This window comes from Leptidea sinapis, chromosome 10 (assembly GCF_905404315.1).
Source record: "Leptidea sinapis chromosome 10, ilLepSina1.1, whole genome shotgun sequence".
NCBI classification, from domain to species: Eukaryota; Metazoa; Arthropoda; class Insecta; order Lepidoptera; family Pieridae; genus Leptidea; species Leptidea sinapis.
In genome coordinates this window covers 9,349,951-9,377,035 of record NC_066274.1, presented here as the reverse complement: position 1 = coordinate 9,377,035, position 27,085 = coordinate 9,349,951, and the positions used below count along the sequence as shown (strand labels likewise).

The 27,085-nt window shown below is 34.5% G+C and overlaps 2 protein-coding genes across 2 annotated transcripts in view; both read left to right on the top strand.

Moving 5' to 3' along the window:
- The window catches only part of LOC126966579 (uncharacterized), a 121,841-nt gene that overhangs the window by 27,186 nt on the left and 67,570 nt on the right, over positions 1-27,085 (top strand). The window contains exons 2-6 of the mRNA XM_050810714.1: positions 12,197-12,511; positions 13,556-13,714; positions 21,233-21,416; positions 24,429-24,578; positions 24,720-24,835. Of these exons, the coding sequence (XP_050666671.1) occupies positions 12,409-12,511; positions 13,556-13,714; positions 21,233-21,416; positions 24,429-24,578; positions 24,720-24,835 (712 nt within the window). The 5' untranslated portion in view covers positions 12,197-12,408. The remainder of the gene's footprint in view (positions 1-12,196; positions 12,512-13,555; positions 13,715-21,232; positions 21,417-24,428; positions 24,579-24,719; positions 24,836-27,085) is intronic.
- Positions 3,753-8,265, top strand: LOC126966618 (uncharacterized). The gene is made up of 3 exons (XM_050810782.1): positions 3,753-4,192; positions 5,413-5,553; positions 8,050-8,265. Exons 1-3 carry the CDS (start codon positions 3,857-3,859, stop codon positions 8,182-8,184), a joined length of 612 nt encoding a protein of 203 aa, XP_050666739.1. The 5' UTR covers positions 3,753-3,856; the 3' UTR covers positions 8,185-8,265.

Genomic DNA, 27,085 nt, shown 5'->3' with positions numbered 1-27,085 from the left:
ATAGGTTGTCACGCACACCAAAATAATAAACCTAGCCTGTTTTCATCGGTTCTCTAGCAGCAAGAGGCTCTATCTAGCCGCTAGGCTTATAACTATTAGCTTATAATTACTATAATGCTAATTTTGCTTTTGAACCATCAAAAAGGTAAATAAAAGAAATTTCCTTTAGGCTTACATACACGGCGTTACTGTATATATTTTCAACAAAATTGATATTTAAAATTTTCTCGCTCAAAATAATTTCTACTTAATATTTTAATCGCAAAATTCTAGAATATAAAGTGGAGATAAGTAAGTAATACCATTGAAACTTTAATAAGCAGTCGTAAAGAAAGACTATAAAGTTATATAAGTGATATTCCACAGATGTGGATCCACAGAGTCCGGAAATGATGAACGGAATCGGCAAGTAAAAAGCATTAAATCTGTCTGCAGATTTCGATTTGCATTGGGAAAATTGCATTTTCGAACCGGCTGCGGTGGCGACGCCGAGGCGGCGATGTCTGTTTTCGAACGCTTTCAACGCTTACTTAAGAATTTCACCTTAGTCGATTTTTACGGTAGGTATTTGTTATTTATAAAATTATTTTGAACAAGTTGCTCATCTCGACTATGTTAAGGCTGAATTACATAGACTTCTTTTTAACTTTTTAATATTCAAACAAAAATTGAGTCTATCTCACAAATAAAATTTGAAAACAAATTTTTTAAACGATGCGGAACTCGAACGGTTAGCTCAGTTGGGAGAACAGTCGCACAGAACGCGAAAGGTCGTGGGTTAGAGTCCCGCATCGTTCATAAAATTTTGTTTTCAAATTTTATTTCTGTGTTAATCCCATAAGTGAAGGTTTTCTCATTAAAAAACATAATAAAATGACTCTATCTATTGCGTATCTTTATCAACAACGAATATTTGAATAAAATACAGCCAATTCAAATTTAAATATTTTTATTCAAAATCACTTACTGAGCGTCAAAAATTACCATCCATTCAAAATAGACTTCCTCAGACCTGAGAAGAACGGGCGCAAGAAACTCAACTTTTTTTATAAAAATATGGATTACAATGTAATATCGTATAATAAACATTTATAATTTAAGAGCCTGGGGGTGTTCGCCTCATTCCCAGTCTGTATCTGTATCATTAAGAAAATCGTTTATTAAAGTAAGCTTTTCCACACAAATGTTTTTAACTATTCTTTTAAATTTCGTAACACATTTGTTTTGTACATTTTCGGGGATCATTATTGTAAAAGCATACACATCGCCCAATAAAAGGCTCCTAACTCAACTCAACCAAGTAGTTATAACAAGTTCATGTTTGTTCCTCGTGTTAACATTATGATTGTCACAATTTCTAGCAAATTGCTCAATGTGTTTATGAACATATATAACATTATCAAGAACATATTGAGAAGCAACTTTTAAAGTGTGTTTTTCTTTAAATTTTTCTCTTAATGATTCTTTTGGGGCCTATGTTATAAATAGCGTGAACAGCCCTCTTCAGAAACAAAAAGACTAAAGTACTCTGTTGGTGAAAGTACTTTCCTAACGATCGAGTAGTGTTAATAAATATTAAAATAAAATTCTTTATAAATAGCATTTAAAATAAAAATTTCAATATTTTGTCTATGTAGATGCACAAAGTTTTTCAATTAAATAATTTTATTATTTTTATGCAAAATATATTGCTTATAATTGCTTAATATCCGGACAACCGAGCCTTGCTCGGATTTTTAAGAATGTACAAACTTGAATTTAAAAAAAAAACTTATAGGACATCTGGATTCGAACCGGGTCTTCTGCTTTCCGGATCACCCAATGTCCCATCTGAGCTACTATAGTCATCTATATATACAGTGTCGAAATCTACCTTTGTATTCTAAAGTTATTGTAGCTGTTTCTCATTAAAACGGATAAAACTACATTTTTTTAAAATTGAAACCTAGCTAGATCGATTTATCGCCCCCGAAACCCCCTATATACTAAATTTTATGAAAATCGTTGGAGCCGATTCCGAGATTCAGATTATATATATATATATATAATCTTGTATATATATATATATATATATATATATATATATATATATATATATATATACAAGAATTGCTCGTTTAAATATATAAGAATATCCGGACAACCGAGCCTTGCTCGGATTTTTAAGAATGTACAAACTTGAATTAAAAAAAAAAATAATAGGACATCTGGATTCGAACCGGGGTCTACTGCTGTCCGGATCACCCACTGTCCCATCTGAGCTATTATAGTATTTTATATAGTGGCGAAATTTACCTTTGTATTCTAATGTTATTGTAGCTGTTTCTATTTAAAACACGGATAAAACTACATATTATAAAATTAAAACCTAGCTAGACTGATTTCTCGCCCCCGAAATCCCCTGCATACTTAATTTTATGAAAATCGTTGGAGCCGTTTCCGAGATTTAGATTATATAATGTATACAAGAATTGATCGTTTAAAGATATAATATCCGGGCGACCGAGCCTTGCTCGGATTTTTAAGAATGTACAAAACTTGAACAAAAAAAAAACTAATAGGACATCTGAATTCGAACCGGGGTCTTCTGCTTTCCGGATCACCCAATGTCCCATCTGAGCTATAATAATCTTGTATATAGTGGCGAAATTTACCTTTGTATTCTTATGTTATTGTAGCTGTTTCTCATTCAAATATGGATAAAACCATTTTTTTTAAATTGAAACCTAGCTAGATCGATTTATCACCCCCGAAATCCCCTGCATACTTAATTTTATGAAAATCGTTGGAGCCGATTCCGAGATTCAGATTATATATATATATATAATCTTGTATATATATATATATATACAAGAATTGCTCGTTTAAATATATAAGAATATCCGGACAACCGAGCCTTGCTCGGATTTTTAAGAATGTACAAACTTGAATTTAAAAAAATAATAATAGGACATCTGGATTCGAACCGGGTCTTCTGCTTTCCGGATCACCCAATGTCCCATCTGAGCTACTATAGTCTTGTATATAGTGTCGAAATTTACCTTTGTATTCTAAAATTATTGTAGCTGTTTCTCATTAAAACGGATAAAACTACATTTTTTTAAATTCAAACCTAGCTAGATCGATTTATCGCCCCCGAAACCCCCTATATACTAAATTTTATGAATATCGTTGGAGCCGATTCCGAGATTCCAATTATATATATATATATATATATACAAGAATTGCTCATTTAAAGATATAAGATATCCGGACGACCGAGCCTTGCTCCGATTTTTAAGAATGTACAAAACTTGAACAAAAAAAAACTAATAGGACATCTGGATTCGAACCGGGGTCTTCTGCTTTCCGGATCACCCAATCTGAGCTATAATAGTCTTGTATATAGTGGCGAAATTTACCTTTGTATTCTAATGTTATTGTAGCTGTTTCTCATTCAAACATGGATAAAACCATTTTTTTTAAATTGAAACCTAGCTAGATCGATTTATCACCCCCGAAATCCCCTGCATACTTAATTTTATGAAAATCATTGGAGCCGTTTCCGAGATTCAGATTATATATATATATTGCGAAATGTGAAAAAATTATGAATGCGAAAATATAGATATTGCAATTTTATTATACTAAGTTAGAAGCAGCTATATACCTACTTACTGTGATACTTTTTAAATAGTAAACCACCCTGTCTGGCAAATTCGAAAAATCTTTTTTAATTTATTAGAGAAATAAATTTAAAGTGACATTCAAATTCTAGTGATAGACGTAAACGTTTAGATTGAAAACTAAGAAAAATATTTTTGGTATTATTATGAAAAATTTATAGTGTATAAAGGTACAAAATAAAATAATAAAAATGTCCTGTTGTTACGACGAAGTATGTGGAGACTTTGAAGTAACTCCTGTCCTTGTGGCGTCATGTGAGACTAAATGCGATACTCCTGTTATTTGTTACCCATGCTTGCCACGTTGTCCAAAGGCACAAATAGTTTACTGCTGCGATAAAAAACCAAAATCGCCAGAAAGACTCAGAAATAATAGCCATCCGGGAAAAAGTAGAAGTAAAACGGAAACAATAGAATGTCGAAGGTCATGCTCGCCACCTTGTTGCACATCCTGTAAACAGCCCAGCTGTGAACCTGTCAAAACGAAATACGTGATCCCGTGCTATAGATATGAAGATGGTAGAATTGTAAGTACTTTTGCTGCTATTATTAAAAATGGGGATACGCCATACTTTTTTGGATACATTCCAAATACTTAGTGTTGCAGTATTATTAGTTACAAACTTCGTATTTCCATTTGCCAATTCCTGAAACCAACGACATATGTATAGGCCATTTATATTCGTTGTTGGTTTCAGGAAAGATATGTTGAAAGTCGTCAAGGTAGGCTTCCAACTTCTGCGTACTGTCGCAATGGGATGCAAGATCAATTACATGGCTATCGAGGTGCTATAAGATATTTGTGCGCTGGAGAAAAATGTAATCAGTGTTGCGTTTACACTGCTGTTGAGCCTCTTCGTGTAATATATCCTAGGATTACTCAGGAAGTTTGGCCAGTAAAAAGAAAGAAAGACAAAAAAATAATTTGTTAATAGTTATATCAAACTGCGAGTTAATAATGAAAATGTATGATGTTTACAAACTTAAGAGAACTCAACCAACAGGTAAACCCTATGCCCTCCTCAGCTTTGAAAAGAAATGGACTTCAAGATCAAAAGTTTATCGAAAGCGGAGGAAATTCATATATAAGAAAAAGTTGGGATAATGCGTGTTGGAGCGATTATCCATTTTGCTTTCCAGTTCAAAACACGAAGAAACTCCCTGTTATTGTTGCTAAGAAGTGATGAATCTATTAGGTGCGTTGGTAATTAATTTTGTCACTTGCAACCGTTTAGCGGCAGTGAAAAATGAAAAGAAACTGAGGCTTTTGTCCTTACCCCGCGCGATCACTAAGATAAAAATTATTAAAATAATACATTGAGATATTGTAAATTTAGTATCGTAAAGTTAAGAGAGATATATTTTCAAATTAGCGCTGTCGGTTGCAGGTGAGAAAACTGCCGGTTTCTGCTTTCAAAAGGAATGGAATGCAGGACCAAGAACATTCGAAACTCATGGGTTCTACCAACTTTCTGATGAGATGTCCTCGTGATGTATCAATAGAATTCGATGTCTGCTCAAAGCCTGTTAAAATATGCGATCCCGTTAAAGTACCAACATACGCAAGTGAAGATTTAAATCCTAAACGATATAAAAAGCAACCTATTGAAGTTGCTCTTGAAGATGTTTTAGATGACTAAGAATTCATACTCTAGGTATTTACAGACTGTTATATTACTACAATGTAATTATTTAATATCAAGTGCGAAGTTAAGCACCTACCTGCAAAGTATTTTCTTTGTTTTAGGTGAATCAACCTACGGTTCTTATGCGGCGCGCCTGCGAGGTCGCTGTAGGTAACCGACCAAGAAGGAAACCATTTGTCGAGACAAGTTACAGCGCAGATTCAGAAAAAGAAATAAGACGCTACGCTTCAGAAGATGACTGGGTATTTTTCTAGTTATATTTTTTTTAAAGTAGTTAAAAAAAATTTTCACAACATGAAAGTTTTACCTTAATAAAACCAAAGGGAATGGTAGAGTTATCTGAATCGAGAATAACCTCAGACCAAAGTCATAGTCAAAAATACTTTATTGACATAAAATCAGCAGATTGCTCGTCAACGTCAATTTTTTACAGAGCACAGTAAGGGGCACTATAATAAGCTTGTAGTTTAGTTTAGATTATGGTTGTCGCTTATTTTACTGTATAAATTATAATGTTTGTGTACGTGCAGGAGATTGCTATAAATATATTGGCCGTACATGGTCATAATATGAACTTCTTTGAATTTTTCTATTAGACATTCTCGTGGGTTCATTTGGTATATGGTACGTACAAATCTATTTGACTATTCCAAGTTAACTTCACATTTTAAAGATATTGTTTCTCGTACGACATTACGTACGCACTGACTGATTTCACGGGCAATAAACATTTTTTTAAAGTATTAGCAAATATTATGCAAGTCCCAATGAACGATCGCACTTATTTACATTGAAGATCATTGATATCGTATTCTGTTTCCACACAACATCAGAATAGTTATAATAACAATACAGATTTAATATGATAAACCTTATTTTATGACTACATACAGTCAATGAATTATTACAGCTCTGTTGATATCAATTTGGATTGTGAAAATGAAACCTCTAAATACGGGTAGAATTACATGCTATCGTTATGATTATGCAAAGCGTTCGTTTGTAACAGCACACCAAACTCGAAATTTCGTGTGCTCCTTTAAAGTCTTTAGCGAAATTTGAATTTTAATTGAATCACCGCTCAACCCTAACGGTAAATAATTATACGAGATTAGACGTGACTTAGGGACTGCTTGTTTAGGAGTTTTCGGAACTGATCGTCTCGACCTAAACCGCGTATTTATTCGACGGATGACTGCCGGGTCCTGATGAGGATTTATTTGCATCCGTATAAAGTTGTAGCTTCTCTTCAGAGCCCCAGTAATCCACAAATTTTATGGGACACTTACTGACTCTATCCATATACCCTTTGTTGATTAGGGAAATAAGTTTTGGAGAACGTTGGATTAAGTAGGTGCTTAATTAATTTTATCATGATCAGAAGTTCATAGTCTGCTTTTAAATTAACATTTTTCTGCTATTTATGTAGATCGGATTACGGGATTTAAACTTTCGGCCTCTCTAGTAATTAACAGAGAGCGTGGAACTCTGAAACAAAGTTCTGGCATTTCCGTGTTGGCGATTTTTTACCTGAAAATAAAATTAATTTGCAAAGATTACAGTTTAAGATTTTCTGCATCAGCAAAATTTTGGTTTATTAAGCCAGTTTTTTGTGTATGTAATATAAATTTTGATTATATTCAATTATACTATTTTATGGTGAGGTACTAAACTGTATTTGGTTTATATTTTCCATTTTATGAGAATGCCTGGGCCAATTTGGATAGTGTTTTATGATATTGGTGTAAAAATGGAAGGTTTTTATAAAAAGTCAAATTCGTTTAAGATTTTTTTAATGAAAATAAGGGATGAGACGTGCAAGTCAAGTCGGCTGATGGTAATTAATACGCCTTGCCCATTACATTGCAGTGCCGCTCAGGATTCTTGAAAAACCCAAAAATTCTGAGCGGCACTTCAATTGCGCTCTTCATCTTTAGACATAAGATGTCAAGTCTCACTTACCCAGTAATTTTACTAGCTACGGCGCCCTTCAGACCGAAACACAGTAATGTTTACATATTACTGCTTCACGGCAGAAATAGGCGTCGTTGTGGTACCCATAAGCTAGCAGACATCCTGTGCAAAGGAGCCTCCCACTGGTGTATGAAGTGACCAAGAAACATGAAATTGTGGATCCAATAATGTCTTGGATGTCCAAGAACCGATTCCTAGCTGCCATTTCTATTCTGCCATATTTCATTCAAACAAACACTATGCTATACACATTATTTACTTAAAATCAATGCAAGGTTCGGTGGCTTAATATGGAGGAAAGACACGATCAGTTTTCTTTCAGTGCCTGTTAGGTTCATCATCATCATTTCAATCGGAAGATGTCTCCGTCTCCGAAAGGTCTCCCCCAAAGAAAGCCCTGACGATCAGTTTTGCGCTGCCCTCATCCAACCTACTGCGGCGTTTGGGCCTACGAACACTGCGTCTTTTAGGTTAACTAGTCAAAAATGTTTGTCATAGAGATCTATATGAAATTAAGTAATTTTTTAATGCAGGCGTCTTTTTCAGTTTCTATCAATTAGTAGTTGTGATTTGCTTTTAGGTGCGTCGTAAGCTAGTGTAATTACTGGGCTAATGAGACTTAACATATGTCTCAATGTGAAGAAGCAATTGTAATTCCGCTGAGAATTTTAGAATTTTTTAACAGTTCTGAGCGTCACTGCAATGCAGTGCATATTCTTTCATGTCAAAAAAATGATTAAATTAATATATATTTTTTTATTCAGGGTAATTGTTGTTATCATTTTGAGAAAAATACGTGTGATCCTGTTCCTACTTGTCACCCAAGCATCTCTTGTCCTGGCAACTGCGTTCCAGCGAAGTGTATTCCTGAGAAAAATTGTTACTACTATTGCTGTTAACTTGTTGTTCTATAATTTTTTTAAAGATACGATATTAAACTTAACAACTGGCGGCTATATTAAATTATATTACCAGATGTATTTTGTTTTTCTTTGTTTTAATACAGAACTAATTTTTACGAGTTTAGTACTGTCCGAGTGCAGTAACAAATTATCTAGTTAACACATAAAAATGTGTACGCCTTATCGTACGAGGCTTTAGATCCATTCGAAGAACCGAAAATAAACATAGGCCTTATTTAAATGTCAGCGCCTTTATCTCTACTTATATATTAAAGAGGTCTGTTACCAAAGTGTAGTAAGGCTGTAATATGTATTTACATACATTAACCTGTAGAAATACCACAGTGTCTGAAGACGGAAGGTTTTCAACCAGTGTGTTTCCAGTGATGACTCACAATACGCGGACGTTGTCGCTAACTATGAGCCTGATGAGAAAGCTCATGGTCGCTCAGAGGGCAATGGAAAGGGCTATGCTTGGAATTTTCTTGCGGGATCGAATCAAAAATGAGATCTGTAGGAGAACCAAAGTTACCGACATAGCCCAATGATTGCGAAACTGAAGTGGCAGTGGGCATGGTACATGCTCGACGGATAGATGGCGATCGGGGCAGAAAAGTCTTCGAATAGCGACCACGTACCGGAATATACAGTGTTGTTAGGACAAGATGGACCTTCGATATGGTCAAGATCGCCGGAATACGTTGGATGTGGGCAACGTAGGACCGATCTTTGAGATCTTTGGACGAGGCCTTTGCCTCACTCAAAGATGGACAAAGGTCCATCAGTGGACGTCTTCCGGCTGATGATGATGGAGATAAATGGTCGAACGAAAAAGTTACGAACGCTGCCAAACGATCAGAGATATTATATTATTATTATGACTGTTTAATATTTTTGTATCTCGCAGCATTAAAGCACCAACAAATATGGTTATGGTAAATATGGTCGAAATCATAGGTTGTTACCTTAACAACAGGTAGTATAGTGAAAAGTCAATGTGCGTACTTCGCTTGTTTTAATGTGCAAAGTATAATTTATTGCTTTGAGTTTTAGCGCCAAAATTAAACTCGTGCGAATGAGGCTTGTTGATTTAATTAGGTAACTACAGTTCTCATTTTAATATAAGTGCCTTTTCACATGCATATGTCATGGCACCATTGCCGTGCAGTGTTAAGTAGAAATGTATGAGATACAATGACACCTTTCACATGGCACGGCGACCGTGCCGTGACCGGGCTTTTCCGCTGTAAGCACGGTTTTGACACAGCAACCGTCTTTGCGGTAATGTACTGAATTATATAGGCTCGTTCATATGAACCCGGGCGCAAAACGGTGGTCTAGTGCCTCCATAATACTGCGTGCGACCACCGCTCGCCGCCGCTGGGCGACCGTGAATAAACCATGTTCATGTGAAAGAACTTGCAGACTGCAACCGTATGCATGTAAAAAACACTTATACTAATAGGCGTAGCTATTAATCACTAAGTTCAATGACTTAAATTCGCCTTCTAACAGCAAGTATGTATTCTATTTATGGACTTATTATTAGAGTAGGATAAAAGAGTATGATATCACCTGATGGTATGTGATCACCGCTGCCCATATTCTCTTGTGAGAACTAGACGAATCACACGAACTTTCCCGACCTTATAAAAGCGTTGAACAAAAGTAGATGGCAGGCGAGGATCGAAACGGGGGCTTCAAATCATGATTCTGGCTAAAGATTCAGTCTCTACTATGGATCAAAGATCTGAAATAAAGTATTATTATTATTAAAGTCTTACAACACAAGTTTAAGCTATTCAAATGCGTATAATGTCATTTTGAAGATATCTCTGCCATATCGATCTGTTAAGATTGTTTTAGCGATTGGTAAGTTAGACCCATCTTTAGGTAAGCTGTACATGGCTGACTCGTGTTACGATCGAGCCTTTCACCTCAGAGTGTGACGCAAAGAGAATTTAATCGCTTCATTCATTGGGGTGACGGATCCGCCTAACCTACGAAAAAATGTGTGTGCGCCAAAAGAAGTTTTAACTTCAGAAAAGTTTCTCTTGCATTGTGGTTTCATTAAAACCACACAATTGCTTATTTTCATAACTACGACACGAAAAAACTACTACTACTACAAATAGTACTTCCATTCACGAACTCTTTCTTATTTGCAATAACTTGCTAGTTACTATCAATGATATTTGAAAGTATAGATAGGTTACGTAGACAACATTCGGTGTTTGAAAATGATACACTAACGCACACATGAATAATTTAACATTGCAATAGCACACTACATTACGATTACACGTCAAAGAATGATAGTAAATGCAATTATCGCAAGCGAAAAAGTGATAAATCGAATTTGCTAATTGCTTCGTATTTGTATAGAAAAATACAGTTAATTCATCAGATATTATTTTAACCGTACACCGTGATTTATGCCTAAATTACATTCATGAGTTCATATAGTAAACGCTATACAGTAGTAAACCTGCATTGGAATTAGGTAGATAATGTGTCATTGATATTATAAAAATAATTTAATATTGATTATAATATATAGCCAAATTGATGATATCAATTATTTATACATAAAATAATAAAAAACATACAGACACGAAAACAAAGCCGAAAGGTATCTACAGAAAGAGTCCCATTTTTACAATTTTACTAACGACGCGACGGCTCCCAAAAACTTTTAAGATTACAATTATTAATTATTATTTTTTGTATCTTATATTATTTATGAATGTCTTTTTATTGAGGGTTTATAACATTAAGGTAATGAGAGAAGAAGAAAGTGATCCATTGATTCTTCTGCAGTTAGCAAGGGATATACTGCAAGGGACAGTGTTACTGAAAAAACTCCTACGTAAACAAATAGCACTCACTGTCTACATCCACTACCTACCCTAAAACTTGTTTGTTGATAGTTCAGCTACCTATATACCCACTTTTTACATCATTTACTAAAATATTCTACCTCGATCATCCCGCAACAGACAGCATCAATATTCCGTCATTTCTGTATGTTAATTTATGATTGGCTTGGAAGCGATCAGCGTTGTCATGGTGACATATTTATTTTGTTAGATGAATAATGAAATCAAATAAAATTTTAAAATACATGATTTCTTAATTGTGGTATGTAATTCTATGATTTTTTTTACTTTCGTAATTAGTGCATCTTCCCATAACACAAGACGCCATTTTAATGTTGTACCTATATCAAATTGTAAGCAATTCTGTCAAACGCGTGTGTATCGTTTTCGTATCGAGAGAGCGACTACGACAAAAGGAACCAATTGACTCCATTTAGGCGATTGATTTTCGGCGACTAGTCACATATCTACCTCTTTTAATACTATAATATCATTGGTTACTATACTAGTTATTATACCGAAACATAACTGGCCAATAGTTCTTCATATGCGTCTGACCTCTTTGGTTTACTAGTAATAGTACGAATGCGAAACAATCAGAAGCAGAAACTTCAAACTCCCATAAGAAAATTTTATTGTATTCCTGCTATCCTTCTTAAGCCAATTTTATTATTTTAAACAGCATACCACCAGTTACAGAAAGCATCCTTAAAGTTAATGTTTCTTTAAATATAATACCGTCACTTTCTTTTTCATTTTGACAGTCAAATAGCATGTGATATAATGAAACATTAACTTTAAGAATGCTTTCTGCAACAGGCGGTATGTGATAACAACAACGCGTAACTCGAAAAATTAGCTCAGTAAATCTGTAATTAATATTGAAATACATATTGGTGGTAGAAATAAACATAAGAAGTTATTCATGGATAGAGTAGATAAAATATTATGATGGGCTTAAACAATTACTAAAACAATAAAAACAAACATTTATATTTAACAACACTTATTTTAAATCACTACACACATTACATACTATGAGAACATCGTTAGATATGAGTGCTAGTTACTGTATATTTATCTACGTAAAAGAAGTGTTTTCCGATATCAAGGATATTGCTTTGTTTCAGACAACGCTGTGGCCAAAATGTGAAAAGGAATAAAATGGAAATGGGAATTACTAAGAATTGGAACGATGCTACGATAAACTAGAAGCTGTGGTATTTGTAATACGAGCGGTCAATGATGAGTGTTGAGAAGTTATTGTGTTATTTGTACGCCGGGTCGTGAGCCTTGGGCAAATGAAAAGACGACGCGTGGGCCGCGGTGCGCGTGCGCGGTAATGCCCGTGCGCAACATGCGTCATTGCGCGGCCTTGCTTCTCGCTCTTCTGTGCGCAGTTTCGGCACAAATTGCATGGACACCTATATTTTTGGATGGCAGCAGTAAGTATCTAAATATCCTTTATTTATTAAAATAACCTGCTCGCTTCGCTAAACTAAATTTAGAATAAAAAGGTGCATCAGCAGCACTAGGGTGGAGATCATTGTATTTGATATTTAGCTAGAACGAAGTTATATTCTCTTTGATTGAGGCTGCCAGTATCCGCCGCTGCGAACGGCATCTCGATGGTTGAATAATTGTTATCGCCTTGACTTGTGTCACTTTACGACACTGACCTCTACTTTAAGCCACTGGACTAGAGGCTGTCAAAGTGATTATGTGCCTGTTTGATGTTCGCCATTTTGGCGCGGTTGGCCATGTAGCGAGAGTCTGCGGTACTAAAACTAGTGATGACAGCCTCAGCAAATATCGATAGACGGTGGGGAACTATTTACAAAAAAAATGTGTACTTTATTACGTTGATTCTTGATAAATAACACTAAAAACGTTCGAAATTAATTCAAAATGCATATTTCGTTCCTTCGTAGCATTTGTATTGTATGTCAAAATTAGTTCTCTGGACGCTCGCGAGTGGCGCTTCAAATAGGCACATAAAATTTGCTGTCAAACATATGGAACAACCTGTCCAGTGGTATTTACACATGTTTGTGCTTTTTATTTTTGGACAAAAAATTATTTACCACAAATTCTTTAATGTATCTATTAAGTGGAAAAAATACAGTTTCTACAAGAAATTTGAATATTATTTCGATTTGGCTGAATCCCTGTCTGCTATAGCTATACTCCTATATAATCCGTCAAACTTCGTTAGATTCTTCGTTCAGGTGCCGGAATTGTGTAGTGTAAAATCGCGATACAATTTCTCCGAAAACCAACATAGTCGTCGATGATTTAAGCCGCCGCCGCCTCTGGTGCCAGAGCTTTGAGTCCCGCATCGTTCATAAAATTATTTTTTTCAAATTTTATTTTTGTATTATATGAGTCTTATTTATATTTTGTTAGAGTTTTATTTATATTATATTTTAAATTTTATTTGTGTAAATAAATACTGTTGATAGGTGGTTGAATAAACTTTTTTTAAACAGGCCAAGTCGACCTCTGGACCCAATCATCTTCTGGATGTGCGTGTCCTGGAGATGGTGGAGATGACTGCGCCTGCTGTGTTCGTGATGGAGCGTGTCCTTGTGGAGAAGTAGCACCTACTCGGTGTGCCCAGTGTGGCCTGGAACAATACTGCTCCAACAGTAAGTTATAACATTATTAAAAATATGTGACATCAACTGCCAAATTTACTACACGGCCAAATTTACTACATGTTGAGGACCCTCCCGTTCCCTGCTCCCCCCATCGCTCTCATTTTGTTGCGACCGTACGGTTTGTAGTTTCATTACCGTTAGGAGCATGTTATGATATTTTCGTGCTATCACTGCTTTGTTTTTTAATTTCATTGTTACGTTTTGACTTTTGTTTTTAAAAGTTATGTTGTTCTGTGTCACTATAATAGTACTGCCAGGAAATTAATTCATTTTTACCTAACCCAGATTATTGCATTTTTTCAGATTTTCCAGATTAATGATTTTTCATCATTATAATAATAATAATCACAATATAACACACACCGCTTTACATCAAACTACATATAATACTGAAAAAATATATCGTTATTTATTTATAATTAATAATATCCTAGTGACGCTTGTTGTGCATACCGTAACAAAGCGACAATGTGACGTCATCTACGTCAGACCCTGATACATTGTAACCAGGTAGTTGTTACCGCCATGTTAAAACAGCACTAACAAATAAATTGACAGTAAGATTGTGGAAGGTGGAAGGAAAGAAGGTGAGACGCGCTGTATTTCAATGGCTGCGTGCTATTATATTGGTGGTGGAGACTTTTTCTGCTTCATAAATACAGTCGTGTACAAACTATTTACTCAAGCGTTTTAAATTTAATGGAAGAACAAAAAAAAAATATAGGTTCATTCCTCTCGTGTGATATACAAGCTATCTACAAGCTCTCGCAAGGTAATTTGCAATTTTCCTATTTTATCTTATATCATTTAGTGCACGGTTATTGTTTCATTTGGTAAAAGATTTATTTACTAATCGTATACATCAATGGAAATTGCAGCGTCAAGCAGCTTTTGTACTGCCGAGTTATTGTGTAACGGATTTTTTTTCCAATTGAAAAACAGAGGTCGGTATTTGAATTCATGCGCTAAATTTAGTTTGGGCCTTACTAGAAAATACCAAATTACCTAATCCAGGGATTCTAGGTGTGATAGACCTTAAAAATCATACTGTATTTAGTTGGCATTCTGTACCCATATTTCTGCAAACGTTCAGGTTTGCAAAATTCTTAATAGAATTTTCTTTTGTCTTTTGACTTCCCTTATATTACTATATTATATGTATGTTAATTTGTGTTGTACTAAAATAGCATACTAGTTACTTAAGCATACATAAGTAATGCTTAAGTAACTAGTTAAGTCGCTTTAGACCAATTTGAAGCCACATAATCTATCCTCGGGATTACGCATCTTAAACCCCTTAATCCCGGTATTGAAAAACATGATCAGGATTGTGTTCTCTAGAGGTAATCTATACTAATATTATAAAGCTGCAGTGTTTGTTTGTTTGTTTGTTTGAACGCGCTAATGTCTGGTACTACTGGTTCGATTTGAATGATTCTTTCAGTGTTGGGTAGTCCATTTATCGAGGAAGGCTATAGGCTAAGTTTTTTTTTTTCATGATTAGGGGTCCGTAATAAAATTGCTATTTTGTAACAAGGTGTAAAATCGAAAACCTATTTTTGCGTGCGCTGCAAAAACTATTGACAATAGAACAAAATGATGCACAGGCTATAATATAGGCAATATTTTATTACTTATAAAACTATCGCGTGAATTATGCTTTATATGGCAAAACAACGTTTGCCGGGTCAGCTAGTCCATTATAAGCAGATAAACATGCATTAGAGCTTCCACTTTGGCCTGTTTCTGAATCTTAAATTGTTGTTTTAGTTATTTTCAAGTTCCCGGTATCTTTTCCAATGGATTGCAGAGTCTGTTTTATTCAAATAAAACTTGATTTATAATACTATTCTAATTTTAAAATATGGCGTATCATTCTTAGAGAATTGACGATCTCTGCTTGGTATAAAAACAAACATGAGACTGGTAAGATAGATCGGAAACTCCGTGTAATACCTTTTATCCTGATTACCACAGCAGAATACGATATACGCAAAAAAAAAGAAAGTATGTGCAACAAATTCTCGTTTAAATATATAAGACGTACGGCGGATGACCTCCATATTATTGGAAACGTAATGAAAGGCACTTTGTGGATTCAATTACCGGTTGCTGTGTTCTCTAAGAGTATACTCCCACTTAAAAGGCCGGCAATGCATCTCTTGACCCCTGGCTTTTGGATGTAAATGGGCTGCTACCTCACCACTTCCAACAACGTGGGCCTCTTGCCCGTTTGCCCTCTCTTAAATAAAAAATGCCAGGTCAACTCAAGGTTGCCATATTCTTATTATTTTTCTTCTGTGATCTCATTACTATATTAATGATCAATATCGTTTAGCAACACCATTTTTCCTTATCCAGTTTAGAGATGGGAATAAATCTATAATTTTGAGATGGATAACCAATGGCAAAAATTCAATTTCATTTTTCCAGTAACTATAAATTCCCGAAGTTGGGAGTACTAGAGGGGGCCTCCAAGCCTCACCCCTACTCATCCCACGATTCTTGCTAACACAAACTATTGCAAATCCGCTGTTTAAATTTTACAAGTAAATTTATTACTATCATGATATTGCCCTGCCAAGCCGTGCTATTTCTCAGTGGTTACGTTTACGTTATTTGGTAGGAAAAACAGTAGGTATATAAATAAAGAAAATCGTAAAAATAAGCTTCCTACAACCGAATGTTTAATGCAGCTTAACTGACTTGTCTTCGACCTGTTTTTTAGACTCACTTTTACCAGTGGGAGTGGATTATGGGTACTACAACGGCGCCTATTTCTATCGTGAAGCGTAATGTGTAATTACTGTGTTTCGGTCTGAAGGGCGCCGTAGCTAGTGAAATTTCTGAGCAAACGAGACTTAACATTTTCTATCTCAAGGTGACGAGCGCAGTTGTAGTGCCGCTCAGAATTATTTTTCAAGAATCCTTCCTGATTGGCACTGAATTGTAATGGGCAGGGTGTTTCATTTACCATCAGCTGAACGGCCCTTATTTTCATAAAAAAGACCTATCGGGAGTCCTTCATTAAGAAGTATTTTTTATGCAAAAGGAGGACAAACCTAATGGTATGTGATCACCATGACCTATGCTCTTTTGTTAAGCGTCAAATCAACATATGAATTAAAAAGACTTAAAATATATTTGTTATTCGGGGGCGAAAATAAAAACGGCGGTCCCGTGGTGAGAGTAAACGGTTTTACCTTTACCAAACAGGAAAAATCAAGTAGATCAAATAATAAAAAATAAAACGATACGTAAATTCAAGCCATTTTACGCCCCAACACCTGGTGCTCGTTCAGACACTGCTACTGATCTAGGTATGAAACAGCTGATGCGCTCGAGAACAATAGCGGCGATAAGCATGCGAGTAATGTAACCATGTGGCGCGGCGGCGCGCGGAAAAAAACAGGGTTTAAGCAAACCGATAGCTTCACTTTTGTTTCCGCCTGTATTTATATCGACATTCAATTGTTCTAAAGCTTTAAAAATAAAAGTTGTCTTGCACTTGAAGGAAGAATAAAGCAGAGATTTTATGGCTTTCTTGTAATAATTAATGGCAAAATGTAAATTGAATGTATCGTTAAGCTGATTTAATAGCGTAATAATTAATAATTGCTATGAATAACGTATAATAGTATGAAAGTGGGCTGCGCGGCTGTAGCTTGAATAGTTGCAATAAACAAATAAAGAAGAATTGGCAATGCTATTCAGGCAAACAAGAAGGGAAAAATCACAGTTGGAAGAATTGAAAAGGATATAAGTATGTGAATGACTGGGCACTTTCCTGGCTAAATTGTGCACGTGGCGTATCTTTGCTGCAGTGTATTACATCTTCATAATGTCTGCATCACGTCGTCATCACGTCGGGGTCACCAATGTTCCTTCTCGGGAATGTATAAATAAATACTTCAAAACTGTATTGAATCTATAGTATATTAAATGACTTTTACAAATATGACTTGAGTGCCTAGTTGAGTGATAGGTTTCTTAAATATGATGCATGCGCGACGGTTGACCGTCTATGGCAAACAGAATGGTGGGGACAGGAGGCTTCGATCTCGCGCCTCACCCGAGGCACTAGTGATGTGCCGCCGTTAGGAAGGAAGTTGAATTCTATTGAGCTTAATCTGGCGATTTGCCGTAATGGCATAAAAATTGGGGAGTGTGTTTGTCTACAGTCCTCTAGTGCTAACCATAGATTTTTGTGTTGATGTCTTGTGCATTTACGAATTTGGCTCTTGAGCCAGCCAGAAAGTAGAGGTATGATTGGTTCTGGCTCTATGGCAGTAATATTTGAGCCTCTTCTAGCTAACTCATCTGCCATATCGTTTCCGCATGAGTTGCACGAGTAACCTTTAATCCATTGAATAGTAACTTATTACACTACACTTATTAATTCATACATACTTAGTTCAATTCAATTCTAATTCAAATATTTTTATTCAAAATAGGATTTAAAATCACTCATTGAACGTCAAAATCTACCACCCATTCAAAAGAGACTGCCCCAGACCTGAGAAGAATGGGCGCAAGAAACTCAGCAAGCTTTTTTTTTAAATATAAAATATGGATTACAATGTAATATCGTACAATAAACATTTCTAATTAAAGAGCCTGAGGGTGTTCGCTTTATTCCCAGTCAGTGGTGTCATTAAGAAAATCGTTTATGCTATAATAACCTTTCCCACAAAAATGTTTTTTAACAATTCTTTTAAATTTCGTAACACATTTTTTTTGTACATTTTCTGGGATCATATTGTAGAAGCATATACATCGCCCAACAAAAGACTTACTAACTCGAACCAACCGAGTAGTAGGCATAACAAGTTTATGTTTGTTCCTCGTGTTAACATTATGAATGTCACAGTTTCTAGAAAATTCCTCAATTTGCTTATGAACATACAAAACATTATCAAAAATGTATTGAGAAACAACAGTCAAAATGTTTATTTCTTTAAATTTTTCTCTTAATGATTCTTTAGGACCTCGGTTATAAATCGCGCGAATAGCCCTCTTCTGCAGCACAAAGATAGTATTAATATCGGCCGCACTGCCCCATAACAATATGCCATAGGACATAATACTATGAAAATAACTAAAGTATACTAATCTCGCCGTATCAATGTCAGTTAACCGTCTAATTTTCTTAACCGCATATGCTGCAGAACTAAGCCTATTCGCCAATACTTCAATATGGGGGCCCCACTGCAATTTGGAATCAAGAGTAATGCCATGAAATATAGCAGATTCCACTGGTTTTACCACCTATCCATTTAAAAAAATATTCGCATCTACATTTTTGACATTTGGCGCAGTGAATTTAATATATTTGGTTTTATGATTATTTAACAATAAGTTATTGGTGCTAAACCAGTACACGATGTCAGATAGAGCATTGTTTACTTCGTCATATAAAACTTGGCTTCGTTTCACTTTGAATATAAGTGAAGTGTCATCCGCAAACAATACCACCTTGTGTTTTTTTTTTCTACAAGGTTAGGTAGATCATTTATATAAATTAGGAAGAGGAAGGGTCCAAGAATAGACCCTTGTGGTACCCCCATACCGAGAGGAATCCCAGGAGATCTCCTGCCATTCACCTCGACCCTCTGAATCCTATTATTTAAATATGAGATCAGAAGATCGAGTGCAATTCCTCTTATACCATAGTGGCATAGCTTCCTGACCAGCGTTGAATGTTGAACACAATCAAAAGCCTTAGATAAATCACAGAAGATGTGCATTCTGTGATTCCTCCCAGGCCTCAAAAATATTCCTGATGAGTTCAACACCTGCATCCGTAGTCGAGCGTCCCCTAGTAAAGCCAAATTGTTTTATATGAAGTAATTTATAAGTGTTAAAGTGAGTAAGCATTTGGCTTAAAAATTTTTTTCAAAAATTTTACTAAGGGTTGGCAACACCGAAACAGGGCCATAGTTATTCGGGTCAGAAGTGAGTCCCGATTTAAATATTGGTATAATTTTACTATACTTCAGAAGGTCAGGAAACACGCCATGTTCAATACAGCTATTAAAAACTAGTGCTAGATATGGTGCTATGACGTCAATAACAGAACTTATTATTTTTACAGATATGCCCTATATATCAGCAGTTTTTTTCATTTCTAAGGATCTGAAAATTTATATATTACTGCTCGGCTAACAACACTTTTAGAATTTGAAATTTTGTTTACATTCCTTAACATTTTCCAAAAGAAGTGACTCGGCAACACTGGTGGAGGAAACAAGGGTGCTTGAGATGGAAACTGGAATGTAAGAAAAAAATTTCTCAAAAGCAGAAGCTACTTCCTGCTCAGAGTGGATTTTTGTATTGTTTATTATTAGATTATATTCAAACTTGCAGTCTTTCGCTCTTCCAGATTCCCAGTTAATAACTTTCTAAGTCATTTTTATTTTATTTGAAGCATTTTTAATTATTTCTCTAATATGCATTGACCTAGCAATAGTACATACATACTTTCATAAATAATTTTGAATATTTTTTCACATATACAAGGAAAGATACATCATGATTACATGATGATCTCCCACTATATAGTTCATATAACCGTTGCCTGCTCCTATGAATACCAGCTGTTGCCCAGTTGTTAAATGACAAGAGACCACCCGAGTTGACTGTCTTTGAAGTAAATATAGAAGCAAACTCTGTTTTAATTATTTTAAATAACTTTCCATACATCTCATTTGGAGTACTGTTATAATTCAAATACAAGTTTGAGAGTTTTTCTGAAACATTGCCTCTATATTTCTCCATTCGCCTATTGTATACCGGAATAAACATAAACTTTTTAGTTGAAGTACATTTGTTTCCTTCAATATTAAAAGAGGCTAATTGACCAAAGTGGTCTGAGCTCAGTTAGTAAACTGAGCTCAGACCGACAGAAATTATTGATTGAGAAATAGGTTTATAATCAGTAACAATATTATCAATACAGCTTTTAGAGGTGCTGGTAACTCTAGTAGGTTCTAAGAAAATATTTTATAAATTATATGATTTAAACAAAGATTTGAATCTAATACTTGTGGTGGATTTTTTTAATAAGTTAATATTAAATTCACCACAAATCATAATATATTTCTTAGATTCTGATAATTTTGATAGAACCTCCTCCAATACACTCTCAAATAACTCATATAATGCATCGGGGGGTCTGTATATACTTACAACAATGGCACACTCAAGCTCTGCACAGGCTATTTCACTTACATTTATTCATAAATTGGCTTAAATAACTTTATATTGTACACTATTACAGAGACTTTACACCAACGTAAAAATCTATTGATACCTTTTTCACTTGTAATCATTTTCTGTATACAATTTTAGAATATAGTTATTAATATTTTAATTGAATTAAGATTGATTTCCATCTTTCATCAGTAAAAAGTGAGTTTGTATATTTTTGATGATATGTTACAAAATATGATGTGCATTTAAAATTCTGAATCTTATTTTGATCTAATACAATCTTTATTTGTCCAGTGTGCAACATTACCATTGATTCCCGGATTCTCAGAAGCAAATCCGGGAAGACTTTCGGACAAATCAAGTCTCCTTCAATCGAAGGTCCTGGATACTGCTCTTACCTACTGCAGCCTGATGCGGGACAACGAGTTGAGATCCAAATATACAGACTACTTTCTGTTGGAAGATTTAATGGTTCAAGGTAAGTTCTTTAAAATAATATACTTATCCATTACAATAATTGCTTACCAATCATGAACCTTATAAACAACAAGACTACTAATACTTATATAATATTAGCAAGGCACACAATTCAAATAATCAACTAAGGTGAGTTGTCGCTTCACGCTCGTTGGTCAGGTAGTAATCACATAATCATAAAAGTCACTAATGGCTACTTTGGATTATTAAAAGATCTGTGTTTCTAATATAGTAACTTTCACGATTTATTGCTTACCATGCAAATTAATGGTCTATGGGTACAAGGTCTCCAATACAAAGTCAAAAAATAACTTATTTTCAATTAAGCACCAGAAAAAAATTGGTCTATGATGAAGAGATAGTAAATATGCAGTTTGTTTTGTAATGTTAAATAGGAGCATTATTACATATTATTATACTTTTCCAAAATCATGTCTAAAATTATAGAAAATCCTATCAAAAATATCCTACATAAAAGGCTTATAAATCAGAATGCGCGTCCTTCACACAAGAAGCGCCCTCTGCTGAACCTCCACCAAACGACCGGGTTAGTCGCTAAAGTAAAACTCTGCTTAAAAATTGTATCGATTCAGGAATCCAAGCAGCGGGAGAGACAGAAGCGACGAAGAACTAACGAATACAAATAAAAATGTGAATTGAATGAAATTTGTTCGTCATTTATTTTTGTCGTAGAATAATTTTTTTGACATATTGTTTTATAATTGTGTTAAGTAATGGTAACTGATAAACCAAGTTTTTTTTGTTAAAATTTAAATGGCATTGTATAATTTTTATCGACAAAAGATCAACAAATAAAGCATAATCGAATTGTTTATACTTCAAATTAAGTGAATGAATGTGGATCAAAGTTTTATCTCCGTTAAATGTAGTTAACACACAAACTTTTTAATTAAGTTTGAAGAACAAGCCTTTCAATTCATCAAGAATTTAACAGCCTTACAAATAAACTTGGTATAAATTTATGTCTGAAAATAAACCAAGAATATGCAAAGTGTTTACAAACAGACATTTTGCTTATGATTGGTTAATTTGGACATACAACGTTTCTTTGCAAGTCTGCCTGACATTCGGAAAACTTCAGAATTATCATTGTATTGACAGTATAATTGTCAGCGATATACGGCCGTTTTCAATAACCTATCTAACCTTAGTTTAACTTACGCATACATTGCCGTCACCTTTTAATGACAAGATCTTATCTATCCATAGTTATGTCCAATATAGTTATATAGTAGTAAGTAAGCGTAAAAGGATAGATTTGTCTACGTCTATCGTTAGTCGTCTAGGTTATTGAAAACGGCCGATAGTCAAACTTTTGCTTAGTCTCAGTTTGATTCTCGGTTATAACTGAAAGCAAGTTTATTTATAAAGCCGTATTCGATTCATTAATGCTGAAATTGCAATTCAAACTAAATTTAACAGTGTAACTAAGATATACAATATAAAACCCCGTGCATAAGATTCTCATTACCAAAACCTACTTGGTCGCTTGGCTTGATTTACTCCCGTTTGAAACACAATATCCCAACTTTTGCTTTTGTCTTGATTTCGTGGTTACGAAACTTGGAAACTCCTCGACAATGCTTAGCTAGATATAAATTCACCTAGTTCCGTTTCTAAGCAAACATTGTATTTACAAATTTATAGATATGGGAGTTCTTGTTGTACCAAACTTAATCAACGACACTGTAGAGCATTTTCAGCGTAAATTGTTTGAGTTGATTGAATGAAAAACAAATTATTAAATACCCGCATTTTCGAATTGTTCAAAAGTGCATGTCGTTCGTTTGTACTTCCCTGAATGCTGATAAAAATGTCACATGAATTAATCCAGACAAAATTCTTAGTTATCATTTGTAGCTTTGATCTAAGTATTCCATGTATCTCCGTTCACTGTACGATGAAATAAAAGAAACTAGTTTTCCTAAGCTTACTACTTTGTATAAATAAAAAATCCATCTGAAACTATAAAATGGTTTCTTAAATTAGTTAAAAGAAATAGAACAATAAATTTCAATAAATATTTAATTTTCTTCATTTTCCACCAAGATTCAGTTACAATTGTATTACAGAAGTCATTTATACTATTTATTGATACAGTCTTGAGCTTTCTAAAATTTCAAAACCTAAAAACGAGCGCCAAACTTATCCTGAAAGAGAAAAACCACATTTTGAGAAATTTGACGTCTTTATTCTACCCGAATTATTCAAACGGCAGCCATTACAGTCTTATACAACTTTTTCCAAATATAACGGAAAAGTGTTATAAGCTTTCGCAGTATTTACGTTCCATGCAACAGCCTTGTAACCCACAGATGCCTAATAAAAGACTAACGCTTTCATATGACACAGATACTATATAAATACCCAGTAGCCAATAGCGAATGTTTACGGAATGTTGTGATAATTACTTGACCAATAAGCCTTCAGCACCCGGCACCCGCTCACTTCGGATGGTTGATCGAATTGTTTGCATTAAGAAAATATTATAGTAGTGGAAATTATTGCTGATTATAAAATATCATTTGATGAGATTACTTTTATTTATCATTCTATTTCATTATTCACATGCTACTTTTCGATGGACAAATCGATGGTCTTGTCACTGAAGTCACATTTTATATTATTTACTATTAAAATGAAGAATAAAATGGCCGTTGAAATGTTTCAATCTGAAGGTCGCCGTAGCTAGTAAAATTATTGGGCAAATGAGACTTAACATCTTACCCATTTCTCAAGGTGACGAACGCAATTGTAGTACTGCTCCGAATTTTTGAGGTTTTTCAACAGTCCTGTACACACTGGAATGTAATCAGTAATATCAATTACCATCAGGTGAATGTCTTGCTCGTCTCGTCCCTTATTTTCATAAAAAAAGTGTTGGAGTATTGCGTGAGCGACGGTTATCACTTAACATCACGTGAACTGGTTCCACCTTTCTAATTAATTAAATTCAATAAATCGTACTTATTAGAGTGTCCTTTGAATTTAGTTGTGTTGGCGGCTGGCTTCAACTTGGTGGTGCTAGTGCTGTACAGGATGCTAGTGGTGCAGCGGAAACCAGACTATGTGGAGCCAATGAGAGGTACACTCCTCCAGTGGTTCTCTTTGCTGATCATGGAGCCTCAATACTGGACTTTAGGTATGCATTTATTTTACTTACTTTAGGTATTCATATTTTGCTTTCCATTGTGCCTGTTATACCAATCAAAAATAATTATCTATTCTTAGATACATTAGCTTCTTTAGTTCTTTTTATTTCAATCGTTTTATTTTTCCCCAGGATAAAAGAAAAAACTGTGAGATCACAGTTCTTAGCCTTCTTCAGTTTTACCTCCTTGAGTAACACACAAGGAGTTGGGTTTCATCCACGAGGCGGTTCTAGAATACCACATACAGGTAATAATTATTAAGAAATTAAAACAAAATGTCTTTGAAACTTGTCGTTCCTTTCTTCTCTCTCAAAGCGCAATTTGTTCCAAAAAAGGTATGGTAGTGAAGTTAAACATATTTATTTAGTTTTGAATTTATTAATGATGACAAAAAATTAAATAGATAACTTAACAGGCACGTCCGTATCCTGATGCGATAGCCTATAATTTTTAGAGGATCAGACGAATCACACGAATTTTTTTGAAGGGACCTCTATTGATCTGGAAACGCCGCACAGAAAATTCTATTTTTCTCTTTTGGGTTCTCCAGACCAGAGATTAATTAATTTAAAATTAATAATCCGTACTTGGCAGAAACAAAAGATTGACCATATACAGCTATTCAATCATTCATTGATCGATTGACAATCCTTTAGATATGCCAAGAGTTGGTGGTTCCTGAGGCTTTCCATAGGCTTGAGAGCAGAGGGATTTGTTAACTCCTGACTATATGCCTGTAGTTTGTGAGGAAATGAGTTGACTTCCAAGAGACCGAAAGATCAGCTTTTGAATATGAGTTCGAGAATAAATATTACATTGTGGGATTGGCTAAAATATTTTACATATAGAGACGAAAATAAGTGTTTTTTTGTACTATTCGATCACTCTCTATTTTATTCCTATGTGTGGATGAAATTGCAATTATTTATTTTATATGTTTTGTTCTTAAAATCTTATAGGGATAAGAACAGAACATTTTAAAGAAAATATCAAAAAGGAAATGATACGTAAACTTATATTTTTCATAACGATTCGCTCGTTCACTATATGCTCATGATGTTACATTGTTGCTCGTAATAGGAACAGCAAAGTGCGAAATTGCATACAATGTTAAAATATCTGAAGTTACTTGCACTTAACTCGAAATTCAGACAAGTGTTTAGTTATACTACGCTTTGATATCATTTTGTAATAATAATAATAAACTTTATTAGCAACATAATTACACTACAGAACATAGGGCAAAATTTATATTGTGAAAAAAGGAAACAAAATATTTAATTTCGACATAATTTGTAACAGTAATAAAGAATAATTAATACAGATCTTGTGGAATTTAAAAAGAAAAATGAGACGAATAACATTGAGGAGCAGTCCAATCACTTTGGTGTTGCCAATCGTAGGCCCGCTCAGTATACCAGAGAGGATGTAAATACTTCGTATTAAGAGGCGGGACTGCCTAGGTAAAAATTGGAATTTAGATTAGTATGAAACGTTTAGTCGTTTGACTTAAATTTTGAAATAGTAGTAAATACAGTATGGCAATTGCAGACGAAGTATTATCCGGCTAAGTTTGAAAGCGAACAGTTGCCTAAAACGTAGTGGAATTTGGCTATCTCCGTTTTTTACAAGATTATAGCCGTCATTTGTCAATCTTTAAAGGACTGCACATGTCATACAATCGAGTGAATCGCTTTTTTGTAGAGAGTTTCACTAGGCTGAGTATACGACTTAGAAACATACACATTCTCTCTGAATGTGGTCCTATAATGCGTAAACATAGCATCTCTTTGGGAAGTCCAAACCACTTGAGATACGTCAGCTTACTGTAAAAGATATAATAAGATTCATAAAAATAATCAATCTTAGCAGTGAGGTATAGTTAACAGTGGCTTCACAATAGATCACATTGGTCGCAGTGAAACAGGGCTGTACTGAACTGTACCACGTTACAATCCATAACCATACCTAGAGAAAATTTATCAATTGCTTGCCTTCATAAGTCTCATAACTCCTTAAATAAGAGTGTGCTGATTTGAAACATTAATAATCAAAATTATTTTGAGTTAAAATAATTTTGCTTACTGTAAGGGGAACTATTGATTAAAGACCATCAGTGGAATTTAGTTTCAACATTAATTGTATCTTTATTTAAAAAAATAAGGTCTTGTTTAACCATACAGATTTTTATACTTACTATGATGCAAGTATTAAGTACTAATTCTATACTTAGAACAGCTAATAAAATTTTATGAACGATGCGCGATTCGAACCCACGACCTCTGGCGTTCCGTGCCAGTGCATAGTCGGCAAATTCGTTTTTCGAATTTTATTTGTGTATTAATCCTAGAAATGACTTATACTAGAAGTGAGTATCACTTTAAAAACATAACAAATTGTTTAATCTAACGCATTATAAAATCTCGTAACTCTCTAGGATTATTTTAAAGTAATTAGAATCATAAATAATATGTGAAAACTAGTAAATAGCTTTTTT

Coding starts and splice junctions, on each gene's coding strand:
- LOC126966618 (XM_050810782.1), top strand. CDS start 3,857: ATGTCCTGTTGTTACGACGAAGTATGTGGAGACTTTGAAGTAACTCCT. Junction 4,193..5,412: donor GATATGAAGATGGTAGAATT/GTAAGTACTTTT, acceptor TCTTTGTTTTAG/GTGAATCAACCTACGGTTCT. Junction 5,554..8,049: donor ACGCTTCAGAAGATGACTGG/GTATTTTTCTAG, acceptor TTTTTTATTCAG/GGTAATTGTTGTTATCATTT.